At 33.0% G+C, this 19,116-nt stretch overlaps 1 protein-coding gene across 1 annotated transcript; it reads left to right on the top strand.

The window, feature by feature from the left end:
- Nucleotides 1-10,496: 10,496 nt before the first annotated feature.
- Nucleotides 10,497-18,606, top strand: LOC126885164 (uncharacterized). The gene is made up of 7 exons (XM_050651585.1): nt 10,497-12,920; nt 14,817-14,888; nt 14,947-15,015; nt 15,166-15,267; nt 15,326-15,667; nt 15,718-16,382; nt 17,534-18,606. Exons 1-7 carry the CDS (start codon nt 12,842-12,844, stop codon nt 18,560-18,562), a joined length of 2,358 nt encoding a protein of 785 aa, XP_050507542.1. The 5' UTR covers nt 10,497-12,841; the 3' UTR covers nt 18,563-18,606.
- The last annotated feature ends 510 nt before the right edge of the window (nt 18,607-19,116 follow it).

Here is a 19,116-nt window from a genome sequence, read left to right on the forward strand (position 1 = left end):
TCATACAATATATCTGAGCCTTTCTATTCCGTCTACTACACCTACATCCGCTACTTCTCCAGCTACACCAATTCAAACAGACAGTGACACTCAATCATGAACAGGTGAAGACGATAATACTGAGGAATTAAATTCTACAGAAATGTTATACTTCCTCTCTGAAACAATGAGTAAAAAGTTTAAAAAATATGAGGCGTTCTTTGCAAAAACCCCATATGTCACTTTTTACAACATCGGAGATATTTAAAAAAAAGTTATTTAATTGAACCCTATTAAGTTTACGGAAATTCTCAAATTAGTGATTTATTATTTTGATGATTACACACAGTTTACAATATAAATAACATTATTTTTTCCTTTTGTTTATTTATGAAGGACATTTATTCATTTGACATGGGGTTTCTGCAGGAATTTTTCATTAATTTATAGGAAAAACGATATTTATAGTAATAAACCAAAATAAAAAATGAACGAAAAATGGTGTTTACTTATAATATCACGCAACACAACTATTCGAAGGATATTTAACCTATAAAAACCTACTGACAGCCCACGGTTCTGACAGCCAAGCGATAAAGTTTCCCGCAAAAACACCAATAACAACTATGGTTTTGAAGGGAATTGCGCTTGACATATGGGGTTTAGGCGGAATCGCCTATATTGTTGTCGCTTATATTTTGAACTACTGTAATTTTAATGCAAGTTTCTTACGCAAGGAACGTAGGTAATTAGTCCTTCAATCCATAGAAGCCATAAGTCCATTTCCGAAAAAAAAGGACAACTGGGGTTTTTGCAAAGAACGCCTCATATACTTTGCTAATAATATAACTGTTAATCTTTCTCTTACTGGAATTGTATCTCGAAATGTCTTTCCTGCCTATTTTATGGCCGATTTCATTTATAAGAAATTTAAAATCAGAACTTTCTATTCTTAAGAAGTTTTTAAAACTGCCATCACATTTAATGTCTCCTGTCGATGGGTCTATGTTATCTCTTTCCAGATCAGCTAAAAGAGCTGTACCACTACCTATATTTTGCTCGAGCTGCTAATGAAGGACACATCCAAAATATTAATTTAACACGCCGGTGTCGCCTCCACAATATTACACAAGCTGCTGTTGCTATGAAGAGATCCTCCATACTTATATGACGCAATTTTATATACTACCTAACCCACCAGCTATCCATCTAAAATGCTGCAAACTTTATGCTCATGTTATTGTTTTGTTTTTTGTTATATAGTCTGGATACTCATGCTATTAACAAGTTACATAACAAAGTTGTACAACAAATTTGTTGTACAACTTTGTTATTAGCATGTTTTGTTACATAGTCTAGACCCGGCTTTAAAAGTTCCCCGTTTCAGGAAAAAATATTGTCTAAGAGCGATAGCCTAGTGACCTAGTGGGTAGACCTCGGATCTCGGATTCGTAAAGTAGAGGTTTCGATTTCAAATCCGGGGTGTGGATCTCCGATTTTTTTATTTATTTTTACTGCATTCATGTCTGTAGACAATGTTGCAATCTATTATGAGCACAATAAAAAAATATAGTAATAAAATAATAAATAAATATTTCAAAAAAAAAAACAAGAAAAAAAATACAATCACTGGAAGCGAAACTAAACAATACGGAAGAAATATAACCACTGGATTCGGAACTGGATATGGAACTGGATAATATTAGAAAACTGATATTATAATAAGTATTGAATGGGTTGCATATGTGAGTCCATATTAAATATAGTAATGAAACACAGACTTACTCACAATCATTTAATTATACTTTGACGACCGGTTTCGATCTCTACAATATACAGATCATCTTCAGGTCGGCGTTACAAGTAGTTAAATGATGCCGTTACAAGGATTGCGTTGCAACTTAGTTGTTGTCATATTAGTACGTCCAAATTATGCTAATTGGTTTGTTGGGATAGTGATAGGGTAAACAGACATGTTACGTAGGTTAAAACACAGTAAGATTTCGAATTTGGAATGGATCCTGAAGGAAGATGCGTATGTGAAACGGGTGATGTTTTGTTCGAATGGAGAAAAACAATGCTCCAGGGGTTGCGTATTAATTGTAGCAAAGTATGAAATGTTATTCTAGACTCTTGTACAAATGTGATGGTCTTAGCTCGTAGATGTTATACGATGCGGGCAGAGGTCAAAGCATAGGAAATGACAAATAGGAAATTGTTGTCATAAATTAATCTAATTTAAGATGTGTTGTTCTCAGTAAATTAACTGAGGGATGTCATAAGTATAATAATAACATTATAATATTATGAAGTAGTAAGTGCCATACACTGTGAAACTATGAAGTGTATAGAAATTAAAAGAAAACAAGTTAGTTAAATGAAAAATTATTATTATCAAAAAGTCGGTTAAGAAACTTTAAATTGAAAAAGGTAAGAAATTGATAAAATTAAAGATTATTTTGTTTGAGCTATTGTATAATGAGATATGTACAAAGAAAAAGAAAGAAACGAAATATTAATGGAAGGGTGTAGGCACTTACTTGAGAATAGTTTTTTAACTAAATAAATAAATTAACACATAACACATAGGGTTTAAAAGCACAAAGACATAACAATTATTGGTAAAAGGTTTTTTTAAGGGAGGTAGCACTACATTTCCCCAATTACTATTTAACTTAGTTTTTATTTCCTAAATTGAAGTCTAGTTTTTGTCATAATTTGTCTAGTACAAAAACTAGACTTCAATTTAGGAAATAAAAACTAAGTTAAATAGTAATTGGGGAAATGTAGTGCTACCTCCCTTAAAAAAACCTTTTACCAATAATTGTTATGTCTTTGTGCTTTTAAACCCTATGTGTTATGTGTTAATTTATTTATTTAGTTAAAAAACTATTCTCAAGTAAGTGCCTACACCCTTCCATTAATATTTCGTTTCTTTCTTTTTCTTTGTACATATCTCATTATACAATAGCTCAAACAAAATAATCTTTAATTTTATCAATTTCTTACCTTTTTCAATTTAAAGTTTCTTAACCGACTTTTTGATAATAATAATTTTTCATTTAACTAACTTGTTTTCTTTTAATTTCTATACACTTCATAGTTTCACAGTGTATGGCACTTACTACTTCATAATATTATAATGTTATTATTATACTTATGACATCCCTCAGTTAATTTACTGAGAACAACACATCTTAAATTAGATTAATTTATGACAACAATTTCCTATTTGTCATTTCCTATGCTTTGACCTCTGCCCGCATCGTATAACATCTACGAGCTAAGACCATCACATTTGTACAAGAGTCTAGAATAACATTTCATACTTTGCTACAATTAATACGCAACCCCTGGAGCATTGTCTTTCTCCATTCGAACAAAACATCACCCGTTTCACATACGCATCTTCCTTCAGGATCCATTCCAAATTCGAAATCTTACTGTGTTTTAACCTACGTAACATGTCTGTTTACCCTATCACTATCCCAACAAACCAATTAGCATAATTTGGACGTACTAATATGACAACAACTAAGTTGCAACGCAATCCTTGTAACGGCATCATTTAACTACTTGTAACGCCGACCTGAAGATGATCTGTATATTGTAGAGATCGAAACCGGTCGTCAAAGTATAATTAAATGATTGTGAGTAAGTCTGTGTTTCATTACTATATTTGATATTATAATATGTAAGCACTACGAGCCTAGTAGGCCCATGGCTTGATGTACTATTCTTTTCCACTCCCTTTTGTCAGTCGCTTTTGTTTCCCAGTTCCTTAAGTTAATTCTTCTCATATCTTCTCTAACTCCATTACTCCATCGTGACCTCGGTCTTCCTCTTCGTCTTTTCCCTGCCAATGCACTAGATAGTACCATTCTGGGAATTCTAGATGGAATCATCCTCTGCACATGGCCCAACCATCTAAGTCTTTGCGCCTTAATTACTGCTAGTATGTTAGGATCTTGATAGAGCTCAGTTAGTTCCTTATTTGTTCTTCTTACCCATTGTCCATTTAAGTTTTTCCCACCGAAGATTTTGCGCAGCATTTTCCTCTCCCAAACTAATAACAACTCTTGATGTTTTTTGTTGTGACCCATGTTTCAGAAGCATACGTTACTATCGGCCTTATTACGGTCTTGTAAGTTCTTAGTTTTGCTCTTCGTGATATGTTTACTTCTTAACAACCCATTAAAAGCAAATATAGCGCGGTTGTCCGACATAATTCTCTTTTGTATTTTTTCTTCACAGTTAGGATCTCTTGTGAAGACAGTTCTTAAGTACTCAAATCTCTCAACTTCTTCGAATTTATACTGTGTTCCCTTCGCTGTTGTCATTGTTATGTATTGCCCCCGAACGAATTGCTTATTTGTCCATTCCATATACTTTGTTTTTGCTTCATTTATATACAATCCTTTGGTTGCTGCCCTCTCCTCGAGTTTCATGAGTGTTTCTATAAGTTCTATTTTGCTCCTAGCCAAGATTACCAAATCGTCTGCGAATGCCAAGCACTGATGTTTTTTGTGGTAGATCAGACCTGTTCTATTAATGTTTGATTCCTGTATAACCTTTTCTAGTAATATGCTAAACATTATAGGCGATAATGGATCACCCTGTCGCAGTCCTTGTTTGACCTCAAAGCTTTCTGTTATAGTATTGTTTATCTTGACTTTATCATACTGATATATCATACTGATATTGTTTAAAAACACTAATAATATTGATATAAAATGTTAATCAATTTTATTTATTGTTATAAGAATCAAAAGTAAATATGATTAGGCGAATGAAGCCTTAGGTTTCGCAGTCAATATCCCAACCACGCACACATGTTGCAATCTATTTCAATACGGTTTATAGTACAAAATATACATTTAATATCAAAATAGTGGGATATATTTTTTTAGTTGAGGACACTTGATCACATTGCATTGTTTCAGGATAAGGTGAAATATCTTCAATAAATGGAAAAAAGCATGTATGTCATATATTATAATACTTTCTATACTCTTAATATGTAGTCTCGTATAAATTTGTAGTGACATGATTTTAAGTATAAGAACAAGAAGCTTGCAACAATTTTCAGAGAAAATAGAAAACTAAAACTATTTTAAAATGATTATTCGAAATAAAACATATGCAAATATTCACTGTATTTGCCATCTAGTGGAATAACTGTAAAATTAAGTCAGTAAAAAAGGTACATTAAGTTTAATTAAATTAAGTAAATCATCTTGTATACTAAAATTAAGGTTCTAAAATTTTCATTTCAAAATGAAAATCGACAGGGGCAACAGTACCTATACTAAAATACACTCTGTATAGATAATTATGTCAATGTTAATAATACTGGATAGAGAATTGAATATCCTTTCAAATGAGCTAGCACACGCCCCTCTTCCCTATTTAAAAATAAGGGGTGGGGAAAATGGAAGGTAGGGGGTTGACAAATGACAGATATGTATGTACCGTAAAAACTGTGTTCCCCTTAGATCAAAAGTCGGGCTTTTATATTTATATGTTAAGTTCAATATAAATTTCACATAACTGAACTATCACTGTGTCCTCCATTTTGATTATTATTGTTCTCAACTAACGCTATTTTCAAAATTCTTGCTTTCCTATCCATCTTTAACGTAAATTATTAAAAAATATAAAACTATTTCTTTATTAACGCTAGTCTCCGATAAGGCTACCGTGATTTAATGCTGAGGTACTAAAATGTTATAAAATTAACAAACAGTACGAGCAAGAACAAAGAGTCCACATCTTCTTATAACTACAAGTGACTGAAACATCGAAACAATAATAATTCTTACTGTGTTATACAGAAAAAGGCAGTAGAAACGATTAATCTCATATTTATCGACAACACTGTATGGTCCTCACTTGATGAGCTGTAAGGAAATATACACGTAAAGTTGTCCCCACTTTGTGCGCATAACGAAAAAGTATATACAGTCTCACTTTAATAGCTGCGTATAATGGCCTCACTTAGGTGGCAATATACTTGAACAATACGGGGCACATATACGTAATTTTTTTTGTGTATACTCGTCATTTTTTAATTGCTATTTACTTGTCAAGGTCACTATGAAGAGTTGAAACGATTATGTCTACGTTTTCTACCGGTCCTCACTAAGTGCGCGTAATGTCAGGACCTCACTTTGATATCTGTGCATAAATATATATATATATATATATATATATATATATATATATATTTATTTACGGTAACAATTGACTTCCCACATGTAAAGTTGTAGGTTCAATTGGCTTCCGCTGGTCAATTGGCATCCGGTATTCGGATGCCAATTGACCTCTTCAAAATAATATCAGAAACGCATAGTGGATGATATTATAAGGCTCTCTACGCGATATGAACCCGGAATCCAATTGGACCGTTTTTTGATTCGTAAATAAATCGTAGTTCGAGGCAAAAAATAAGCAGCGCCACCATCGATTTGTGTATATTGAGTTGAAGCGATATTCATGTCGTTACAGCTTAGCGGTTCAATTGGCATCTACAGGATGTGATACGATTTTGGAAGCCAGTTAGTCACTTAGATTGTCTTAGATTCCAGGTTTATAAAGGTTCGAGTAACATCTGGTCGATTCGCGTTTGAGTTTAATTCTTAGAATGGATATTTTTTGTTTAGTTTTTGGATTTACAATATATTATTGGTTTTATCTTACTTTCTTGTTATCTGCAGTCTTTTATTCTTTTTGAAAGGTTTTATAACCTTATTTCTCAGCGCCATGTGTATAATTTTTTGAAGCACATTGCTAAAACGTTGTGTAATAAAAAGCATTTAATGTTAGGGGTTGTAAATGCATTAAAAATGTTGTGAATTTTGAAAATGTGGTTTGGCGCTGTGTTAATAAGATTCTTTCGTTAAGATGCTTAGTTTTTATCTATCTCTGGTTATGCTTTGTCTTTTTTTCTGTGAAAATATTAACTAATATTATAAATGTGAGTGTAAGGTGTTTGTCGGCTTGTTTTTTTTCGCATTCCCCGCTTTAACCGATCATATTGATTATTTTTGCAATTTTGACAGGGACACAAATAAGCACAGATGATACATTTTATTAAAAAAAGTTGTATTTTCAAGGGATACTTCTCGGCAGAAGACGCCATCACAATCGAATCGAGGATAAAAGCTAGTATTTTATATGTAAATGAGAATGCAATCCACTCTTAACTGATCAACATTTAATATGTCATCACAGGTGTTCCGTGTGCAATGCTGCCAGGTCACCCATGTACAGCTTGGAACAACAAGAGCCATTTGCTGATCGGTTTAGGTCACCGAAACCCAACCAATTATGATTGGATCAACAGAAACAACTACTCCGTGGGCTAATACCCCTACCGGCATTGAATTATACTATTGATCCAATGGTCGCAGAACAACACAACCCATCAAGTGTGAAACGCCAAACAGCTGTTTCGGTCCGCCAGACCTTATCAGTGACGCTTGGCTTCTCCATTGGAAAGTTGTCCGTTCTGCTTAAGGGGACAAGGTCCTCTGAATCTCAAATGTAAATGAGAATGCAATCCACTCTTAACTGATCAACATTTAATATGTCATCACAGGTGTTCCGTGTGCAATGCTGCCAGGTCACCCATGTACAGCTTGGAACAACAAGAGCCATTTGCTGATCGGTTTAGGCCGCCGAAACCCAATTAATTATGTTTAGATCAACAGAAACAACTACTCCGAGGGCTAATACCCCTACCGGCATTGAATTATACTATTGATCCAATGGTCGCAGCACAACACAACCCATCAAGTGTGAAACGCCAAACAGTTGTTGCGGTCCGCCAGACCTCATCAGTGACGCTTGGCTTCTCCATTGGAAAGTTGTCCGTTCTGCTTAAGGGGACAAGGTCCTCTGCATCTCAAATGTAAATGAGAATGCAATCCATTCTTAACTGATCAACATTTAATATGTCATCACCGGTGTTCCGTGTGCAATGCTGCCAGGTCACCCATGTACAACTTGGAACAACAAGAGCCCTTTGCTGATCGGTTTAGGTCACCGAAACCCAACCAATTATGTTTGGATCAACAAAAACCACTACTCCGAGGGGTAATACACCTACTGGCATTGAATTATACTATTGATCCAATGGTCGCAGATCAACACAACCCATCAAGTGTGAAACGCCAAACAGCAGTTTCGGTCCGCCAGACCTCATCAGTGACGCTTGGCTTCTCCATTGGAAAGTTGTCCGTTCTGCTTAAGGGGACAAGGTCCTCTGAATCTCAAATGTAAATGAGAATGCAATCCACTCTTAACTGATCACATAGGTGACCTAGCAGCATTGCACACGGAACACCTGTGATGACATATTAAATGTTGATCAGTTAAGAGTGGATTGCATTCTCATTTACATTTGAGATTCAGAGGACCTTGTCCCCTTAAGCAGAACGGACAACTTTCCAATGGAGAAGCCAAGCGTCACAGATAAGGTCTGGCGGACCGAAACAGCTGTTTGGCGTTTCACACTTGATGGGTTGTGTTGTTCTGCGACCATTGGATCAATAGTATAATTCAATGCCGGTAGGGGTATTAGCCCTCGGAGTAGTTGTTTCTGTTGATCCAAACATAATTGGTTGGGTTTCAGTGACCTAAACCGATCAGCAAATGGCTCTTGTTGTTCCAAGCTGTACATGGGTGACCTGGCAGCATTGCACACGGAACACCTGTGATGACATATTAAATGTTGATCAGTTAAGAGTGGATTGCATTCTCATTTACATTTGAGATTCAGAGGACCTTGTACCCTTAAGCAGAACGAACAACTTTCCAATGGAGAAGCCAAGCGTCACTGATGAGGTCTGGCGGACCGAAACAGCTGTTTGGCGTTTCACACTTGATGGGTTGTGTTGTTCTGCGACTATAGGATCAATAGTATAATTCAATGCCGGTAGGGGTATTAGCCCTCGGAGTAGTTGTTTCTGTTGATCCAAACATAACTAGTATTTTATATTATAGCAAAGTAATACATTTTCGGGTAGATCAGATATGTAGGATTTAGTGCTCGCTCTTCTACCTATATTTTATTAAAGTGTCTTATGAAATTTCAATTTCTGGATCATTTTTTGTCTTTAACTGGGATATTATTACTCTCCTGCCTTCTACTATTCTTTGCTTTTCTCACCACTCCTGCTGATATCTCTATATTTGTGTTTCGTTTATTTATTCGTTCATAGTTTGTTATTAATTTTGCCTCACACATATTTGCGTCTTAATAATTTTAACAATATAGAAATCTTATTACCTGAATAAAGGAATCATGTTTTGTTCAAATAAATTTAATAAATTAAAACCATTTCTACATACCATTTTGAAGATAATCATAACAACTTGAAAACACTACAACAAATGAAATGGAATAAGCAGTTGTTCCACATCTCTAACGTAAGGATATGAAGAAAAATTGATTCTTAATATCGTGTGTATTTTTCACCAGCGCGAATTAGTGCTTGAAATCTACGTGGCATGCTGCGTATAAGCCTGTCGATATCTTGTTGAGGTACCTATATTTTCCCATTCTTCGATTAGAGTTTCTTTTAGTTGTTGAAGGATTTGAGGTGGATGTGGGCGCCTCGGGACACATCTATCTAACATATCCCAAAGATGTTCAATTAGTATAAGCGAATAAATGCAATACACTCTTAACTGCTCAACACATCAAGGTGTTATAGCAGGTGTTCCGCGTGCAATGCTGCCATGTTCACTATTGGAGTCACTGGAGTAGTTGTTGCTATTGATCCAAAAAGTTAAGCTTTGCTTGGGTTTTCGGTAACCTTAACCGACAGCAAATGACTCTTGTTTTCCACGCTGTACATGTGAACATGACAGCATTGCACGCGGAACACCTGCTATAACACCTTGATATGTTGAGCAGTTAAGAGTGTATTGAAATTTTTCGCTTATATTTTATAGTCAGAGGACACAGTCCCCAAAGCAGAACGGACAACTTTCCAATGGTGAACCCAAACGTCACTAATGATAGTCTGGGTGGACCGAAACAGCTGTCTAGTGTTTCACACTTGGTGAGTTGTGTTGTTCTGCAACCATTTGGATCAATAGTGTAATTCAACACCGGGAGAGGCATTAGCCATCGGAGTAGTTGTTGCTATTGATCCAAAAAGTTAAGCTATGTTCAATTAGATTTAGATCGAGACTCAGGGGTGGCCAATCCATGGTTTGAATCCCGTGCTGCTGAAGGAAGTTCTTGGGTTTGATTTCCTTTTACGACCCTGTCCAATGCGTCTTTTATATCGACCGGTTTCTACATATCGATTCCAAGCATGATGGATGACGGAAGAACTGACGATAAAATTCCTTGCCACCTGTCGAATACTGGTACCATTTTCATTAGTAACAACAAGAACGATTTCTTGCTTATTTGTATATCATTCTGTCATCTCTCATTTTGAAAAACTAGTGTGAAACTTAACAATTTATGATGAAATGTAAAATTTCTAGAATAAAACAACTGAAAACTTTTGTTTTCTGTACTTCCACAAAATTTATTTAGTAATTGTCACTACAGCTGTTTCGGCAACTTGCCTTTCTTAAGTGATGGTTAACCTACTGTGCGTTCAGGTTATATAGTTTCACTGAACAGATTGAGGAGGGGGGGAGTTGTTAGTCTCAAGTTGGTCATTCAGAATTGGTGTCTTTTAATTTTCATAGATTCTAATAAAGATAGCTTAAGGCTTTTATTTTGGACGTGAAGAATTTGAAATTGGTCGTTAAAAGAATGATTATGATCTAGAAGGTGAAGTGCATATGTGGATTCTGTTTTCCTATTATTGAAAGCCCTTTTATGTTCTGTTATACGTTTGTTGAAGGCTCTACCGGTTTGACCGATGTAAGCTTTTGGACAGTCTCCACAGGTGAGTTTATAAACCCCAGTGTGTAAGTGCATGTTTTTCGTTTGGCTCTTGTTGTTCTTAATATATTTAAATGCTGGTGTTATTCTTTTCTTTTGATCTGTCTGGCTATTTTAGTTAATATATTACCTGTATATGACGTGATCGAGCAATATATTGTATTGGGCTTTTTCTCTTGTGGTGGGAAGATTGATTTAAGGGCTTTCTTGAGTAGTTTTTGCTGTAACATTTTGTTTATTATGTGTTCGTTGTATCCAATATTTATTGCTATAAGTTTAATGATATTCAATTCTACTTCGAAGTTATTATTTGACATTGGGATTTCTGTCAATCTGTGGAACATACTATAGTAGGCTGCTAATTTATGTTGTGCAGGATGGGATGAAGTACTGTGTATGGTTGTGTCAGTATGTATAGGTTTATGAAATACAGAGAACTCGTGTTTGTTTTCAATTCTTATAATTTTTAAGTCTAGAAAATTTATTGACTGGTTTTGTTTTATTTCTCTTGTAAATTTAATATTACTATGGATTGAATTAACGTATGATAAGATTTGGCCAAATTCATGAAACATAAAATAATGCAATGTCAAAACCTGTAGCATGTTATTAATTATTCATACTTTATAGTACATTCTTAACTTTTGTTAAAGGTATTTCATACCGAAATTAAGAAGTATTCATGGTTTAGCCTATTTCTCCTTCGTGGCTATGAGTAATTGCATTAAATCAGAGTTGTGCAGCTGATTTGTAAAATGGGATTATTTCGTAAACTGTTAAGTTTTGAAGTTATTAACAATTATACCTTTTTTTGTTAAAATCATGTAACTCTAATATTTTTTTACCCAAATAGTGCTAACTTAAAGAGCAAAAAAGTTAAACGCAAATGTATGCCGCCTATGTGGCGTATGTGGCGTCCTCAATCAGCTACATCAGTCATCAAAGTATGCATCAAATTATAATTCCTCGTACTCAAAAGCCCTCAGTCATAAATTTTAATTCGTAAAAATGTCTACAAACATGAAAGTTGTAGCGAAAAATAAAATTTTAAATTTCAACTTTAACACCCTGTATCTTTCTTAATACATATTTACATTTTAAGCAAACTGGCTTAAATGGGAATATTTTGAAGTTTAGAGTCTACTGTTTCTTTTTGTACAATTACTTACGGATCACCCTGTATAAAAATATGAACAAAAATGGAGCAAAAATGATATTTATTTAATACTTAGGTATAATTTATTTCATGAGAAGATAAAAATCGTGATCACCAATTTCGACATGATGTTTTTTAGTTAATAAAAATAGAATTGGATGCAGATTAAGGATTTATTAGATTCTGTAATGAAATATATTTAAAACAGTAAATATTCCAGATGAAAAATAAAGTGATAACGACAGCTTACAAGGTACCTACCTGTAAAAATATAATCCCTTTCTGAATAACATAATACGTCATTTTATAAAAAGGTAACTATGGATATTGTGATTTGTCACGTTTATTTCTTTTGAAAATACACAACAATATTACTGTTTAATCTCCTTGTCTCCCAATAATTTACCCATTTCATTGTTAAGTTATATTATCTTCCTAATTCATTGTTTAGTTTTCGGAAAATATGTAAATGTGCAGAACAGCCAACTCTTTATCTCACTTTTCTTAACATTGCTTTTAGGAAAGATTATTTAAATAAGATTTCAAAAGGTTTTACGACATGAACGTGTATTATTATATTATATTGTATTTTGGTAATCCTAAGATAGGCCCTTAATTTTTGTAAAATCGTAAATCCTCTTTTAGTGGATTTTTCATAACATCATGAAACATCTTTGTCCGATAATTTAGTATAAATACGGTAACTTACTCTTAAAATTTTAAATCAGTTTTAAGTGTAGTACTGAAATATTTCGAGGCCTGTTAATATTTGTGGAAGTGATCTACGTACGATGAATATGAACAAAATTAAACATAAATATAAGTTTCGTTCACGTACAGTGAAATTAGTGAATGAAGCCTTAAGTACAGGTAAGTTACATGTTAGTTATAATATATCTTAGTCCATATCTTATTGCAAAGCTATCTATTTGGGTATTTTCCATTTTTACTTTTTACTGTGTACCTTTTACTGTCATCCTTATTAACATTACAAATTTCCAATTCATAAAAAATGTGGTCAATGTCTTACACATTTATTCATCTCCTCGTCTTATCATATTTATGTTCTCTTAAATTAAATAAAAATTACAAAAAGTTGTTTGCTTGCTTCTGGAACGTCTGTCATTATTATGTATTACATCTATCACTAATCTTTCTCTTATAAAACCCGTTTGGTAATCCCCTAAAAAATTCTCGGTGTAGTGCCATAGTAATTATTACATTTCGTGCTATATTCTTTTTATAGTATAGGATAAATCACTGACTCTTATAACGGTAAATAAATATTCTTTAAAATTTCACTAAAGTTACTTAATAGAAGTTAAAAACTTAAAAGAAGTTAAAAAACTATTAAACGGTTTCTACGGGTTTTAATGCTACTGCATCAATTTCAAGGAATAAATCACAAAACAACTTAATTCCAAGGAAACTATTTAAAATTAAGTTAATAGGTTGGTTAAAAAGGTAGTGTATTTAAAAAATCTTAAAAGGAATAACTAAAACGAAAAATACCGTAGTAACTAAACAGACATTTTGATAAAATAACTCCAATAAATTAAACAAAACTCTCAATAAATTTTCTAGATCTAAAACTTACTCGTGAAAATAATGCACTGCTGGTCAAAAAAATCCGGACACCTGAAAAAATGTGGTTTTATTCCCAAAAAACATTATCTAATTGTTACATCAATCTTTGGAAGATTAACAATTAATGTTTTCCAGCTTTGAATACTATTCATCCTTTTCTTCCCCTTGTTTTATTTTCTATTTCTAGGGTTGCTAAAATATTTTATTTTTCTGTAGCTGTAAATTAAATATAAAAACTTGACTGTTCCTTAATTATCGTCGCATTCCAAGTCCTAATCTTTTAATATGGCATTTCTTGTTTTTTGTTTGCATCTATCCTAATTAACTTACACAAATTATCGCGTGTTTTCTATTCGACTGTTCTTTCACCATTATTCTCCGTTTTTTTTTGTATTTCAGTCCTTGTAAATGTTCCTTTCTTTTCCAATTCCCATTCTTCCAAATCCACTGTACACTGTTTACAATTTATTTTATATTTTTACATGAATTCCTAACATTATTTATGTATAATATCTTTCCTCAGTTGTCTGTTTTTCTCATTAATTTTTTTACTTTGTTTACAAGTTAAAGCCAGACTTTTTAACGCATAATTTTGTTTCCTTTTCTATGTTTACCACCTCGTTTATATGTATAATGTTATAAAATTGTTCTCTCTTCTTTAATTTTTCACTACTCATTCGTATCAATGTTTGATATTCCAATCAGTATCAATCAGTCCACATATTTAAAGTTTTGTTTGGTTTTTTAAAATTTGTTTTCATCGGCAAATTTGGTTTTTATAGCTTTTTAATTTCTTCTCTATATTCTCTATTTTTGTTTTATTATTTCTCTTAGTTGTTTAGATACCGATTTTCTTAATAATATCTCACTGGAGAACTTGTTGATTTTTGCTATTCTTAAAAACCTGAGTTACTATTTTTGTTTTTTAATAGTCACTTATTTTTGTCACTATGTGCAACCATCTTAAACTGGTTTCAGAATAAACCCTTATTAGCCGTCGTTTTCGATATATCTTTCACACAATTTTATTTGCAGCGTTGATTATAATTTTATTTTATACTTAATTTTGCGTTATATTATTATGATTAGGCCATCTGCGTAAGCTATACAATGGCAATATACTTTGAACCTTGTCAGTTTTATTTCGATTTTTCTACACCTACTAATGTTCTCTTTTAGAGTGCCATTCTAAGCCTCTCGATCAATCAAGATCATCAAACGGTAGCGAATATACTCCTACCTGTTTCAGTGGTAATACATATTTATTTTTGATTTCAAACACTTTAACTATAACTGTAATATATTTTAGATGATTTGGATGACTCATATGAAATGCACCCTATTTCTATTGAAACAACAGATGACAGTGTGGCAAATAGTAAGTTTCTTTGAATACAAAATTTTGGTCAAATTAATAAGCATATTACGTACTCACGCTTGACAAAAAATAGTTATCTTATCTCCATCTTCCTTATTTTACATGTGTCTATGAACTAATCGGTGGCTTAATTTTTAATAATTATTTTAGAACAACAAACAGATTGTGACTTGATGTATGAAAATGATGCTATTTTAGATGACTCTACCCCTAATCCAATATATCAAGAACTTATAGCATCATCTTCTCTCGGTAATTGAAAAGACCAGCTTTCAGTATTTTATAATAATACTTATTATTATCATTACAGATAATATAGAAAAATCAGCGGATGAAACTAATTCCTCACTTATTGACAGTGTATGTTTGAAGAAAAGAAGGATACGAAGAAAACACAATTGTATTTACTGCGACATCCCTGTTTTAAATTTTGCTAGACACCTTGAAAGAATTCATAGTGATGAACTTGAGGTTCAAAAATACTTATCTCTTGACAAAAAGGATCCGAAACGAAAATATTTCATTGATAAAATACGAAAGGAGGGAGACTTCTGCATTGGCAAATCCGTACCTGTGTTTCGTAGAAATGTTTTAAGTAATAGTGATGAATCTTCGACTAATTCAAACATGCTTCCATGTATACACTGTAAAGGTATTTGTCAAATTTTTAGATAAATTGTTATTTTAAATGTTTATTTTTAGGATATTATGCCAAAAAATCGCTTCGGCGCCACATTAGACGGTGCTATTTTAATGAAAAAAAGGCAACAGGAAAAGTACGACATCAGTCCGAAGCCCAAAACCTAATGGCTACTAATTTTGGATCAACCGATCCACTAAGGACTTCGGGTGTTTTAAATTCACTAGCTGCGGATGACATCTCTTTAGTAGCAAAGAAAGACAAACTTATATGCGATGTAGGAAGGAAATATGTAAAAAGTCATAAAGACAGACATCTGATTCAAGTAGCCAAACGACAAATGCGGCGTTTAGCACGTCTTCTAATACAATCCAGGAAAATTGAAAACAATAGCAATTTAACGTTATTTTTCCTCCTACATCCCTCAAAGTTTAAAACAATTGTGTCCGCAACTCGGTCAATTGCGAATTATAATACCGAGAGCAAATGTTTCCAGTCACCATCACTTGCTCTTCAGATGGGTACATTAATTAAAAAAGCAATCAGTTCTGCTTATTCTATGGAGGTTCAAAGGGATGTCGATTCTGCTAATATTAAGAGCTTAGACGTCATGAAAAAACTTATCGATGATCAATGGGCGTTAGAAATATCGACTGAAGCTGGACAGAATATTCAAATCAATCGATTTAATAAACCGACCCTGATTCCCATGGCTGAGGATATTGCTGTAAGTAGACTGTATAACAACTGTCATTCTTTCAAAGCCTACCTGTTGTTTTGCTATATCATTATGAATGTTTTACTGAAAAATTCTTTGGTCAGAATACTGTCATTAGCACACTAATTTAAAAATTGATAAATTCATTGTATATTCAAATTATGAATCGGTTGCACTTGTGAGTCCATTTCAAAAGGTACGTAAAATGAAAGAAATGTTTAGACTTACTCACAATCGTTTATTTAACTATGGACGACCGGTTTCGACCAATACACTTTACTGGTCATCATCAGGTCTCCGGTACAGTTAATTAAAATGCTAAAAAATCAACAACAAATCAGGACAACAAAAGCTTTATGAGGTCTAATAAGTAAGATGCCAATCTAACCTAAATATGGTTTGAGGGTTATCTAATATACTTATATGCCGGTACAAGCTATGGAAACTATCGTGTAGTAAAAATTTCATTTGTGTTACTTGGTTCAAACTATTGGGTGATAACTGTATTATAGAACGATCAACTTTAGGGTAAGATCTCGAGGAGTAGATATTTGGGATAGTACATTTCCCAAATATCTACTCCTCATGATCCTACCCTTAAGTTGATCGTTCTATAATACAGTTATATACTCTCCAATATCGGAGACCTGATGATGACCAGTAAATTTTAGTGGTCGAAACCGGTCGTCCATAGTTAAATAAACGATTGTGAGTATGTCTAAATATTTCTTTCGTTTTACATATCTTTTTTTAGTGTATTTGTGACATTTTAGTTCATAGAGATTTCGAAATTAAAATGGTCATAACTCGTTAAATGCTCTGTATAGTAATATAGAACCCTATATTTTAAGAACAGGGATTATAAGAGAAATGTACATATGAGAATATATACAGGGTATCCCATTTAAAAAAATGTATTTTTGCTTTACCACGCAGTTATGAACCACCCTGTAGAATTGGGCATATTTTCAAAGCAAGGAGCATATCATTGCCTACAATTTTTCTTAAAAACTTTTTTTGGATATCTTGTACTCTAACGGAGTTATCGACCAATCTCACAGTAAAAACTCACCCTGTAGATAATGCACCTAGAATACTAATAACAGTTTATGTACGAATATAAATTACTAATACTAATATCCATTTCATATTTTTTTCAGAAAATGAAGACTTATCTGGATGAGCTTATAACATCTTCAATAACTCACCTGGATGAAAATGTGAATAACACACAAGCGTACAAATGTCTGCTCGAAGGTACATATTGCAGCTTACTACTTTTTAAAAAGAGACGAGTAGGGGAGCTGCAGAGATTACCTTTAGATATTTATTTAAAACATCATGATTCTCAATCTTCTAAAGAGTTTGAGAAAGTCCTAACAGAAACCGAGAAAATTTTAGTTCACTCTTTAAAACGCATAGTAATAAGAGGTAAGAGAGGTAGAGGCGTACCTGTTCTGTTTGACAAATTGACCAAAAGTGGAGTTGACACTTTAATTAAATATAGGAATAATTTTTTTACCTTTTACAACGAATACCTATTTGGCATACCGAATACTATTAACTGCATCAGTGGATATCATGTTCTCAGAAAGCATGCTTCTAAGGTGTTGAATGATGCAAACAAAATCACTACCCTCACGTCAACTCGCCTCAGAAAACACTTAGCAACAATAATACAAATTTTAAAAATGGAAAAGGGTGAACTAGAACAACTAGCAAAATTTATGGGGCATACCTCAAAAACTCATGATGAGTGGTATCGTCTCCCGTCAGACATTTACCAAACCGCAAAAGTTTCCAAAATATTATTGCTCGCTCAAAACACTAATATTGACCAATATAAAAATCGAAATTTAAATGAGATTGAAGTCGATAACGAGATATTGGAAGACGCAGAAGAAGCTGATAGTGACGAAGAAAATACTAATCAACCTATTCTTCAACAAAATGAAGTAAACATCCCGTCACAAAATAGAATAAAGGAGAAAGGTAAACGTATTTTAGTTCCATGGACAAAAGAGGAAAAAGAACTTACGCAAAAATTCTTTGCACGTCATATTAAGAAGAAAATTCCGCCAAAAAAAATGGAAGTTTTAAATTTGGTAGAAAAGTATCCAAATGTTTTTAAAAACAGGAAATGGGACACAATAAAAGTATTTGTACAAAATAAATATAAATCACAATAATTCATTCAAGTGATTACGATTTTCAATAAAATATTCTATTACAATCCTATAGTTTTAATGTATCCTTCATTACTTTCTTATTGAATTAAACCTAATTTTATTAACGTTTTAAAACGTCGTCATATTAATATTTTCTCTTGGATTTTGTAAATCCAAGGAAATGTTGTAGATAGAATTTGAGGTTGGACAAACATTCATTTTTTCTTAGCTGTTCTAGTTTTAAAATAAAGTTTCTAACTAGTCTATGTTTCTAATGGTAATAGTGGGTTTTGTAAAATTGCTAACGTATAGACTTTACCTATTTTACGTTTTTATCGAGGCTATTTTTTTTTAAATAAACCCGGTGTGGTCAATGTTGATTATTTCCATACGACATGTGAGTCCTAAAGTAACGGATAAATTCAATATTTTTGTAACTAAAAATATTTTGACGAAATCCTCGTACAGGTCGATTTTTGTTTTTTGTTGTGCATTTTTTCAATATAATCTTTTTATACAGGGCGTGTCGTGTAAGAGTGGCCAATACCAACTTTCTTATTTTAAATACAACACCC

The sequence above is a fragment of the Diabrotica virgifera genome, chromosome 5 (genome assembly GCF_917563875.1).
Source record: "Diabrotica virgifera virgifera chromosome 5, PGI_DIABVI_V3a".
In the NCBI taxonomy this organism is placed as follows: Eukaryota; Metazoa; Arthropoda; class Insecta; order Coleoptera; family Chrysomelidae; genus Diabrotica; species Diabrotica virgifera.

Coding starts and splice junctions, on each gene's coding strand:
- LOC126885164 (XM_050651585.1), top strand. CDS start 12,842: ATGAATATGAACAAAATTAAACATAAATATAAGTTTCGTTCACGTACA. Junction 14,889..14,946: donor TACTCCTACCTGTTTCAGTG/GTAATACATATT, acceptor AATATATTTTAG/ATGATTTGGATGACTCATAT. Junction 16,383..17,533: donor CCATGGCTGAGGATATTGCT/GTAAGTAGACTG, acceptor TATTTTTTTCAG/AAAATGAAGACTTATCTGGA.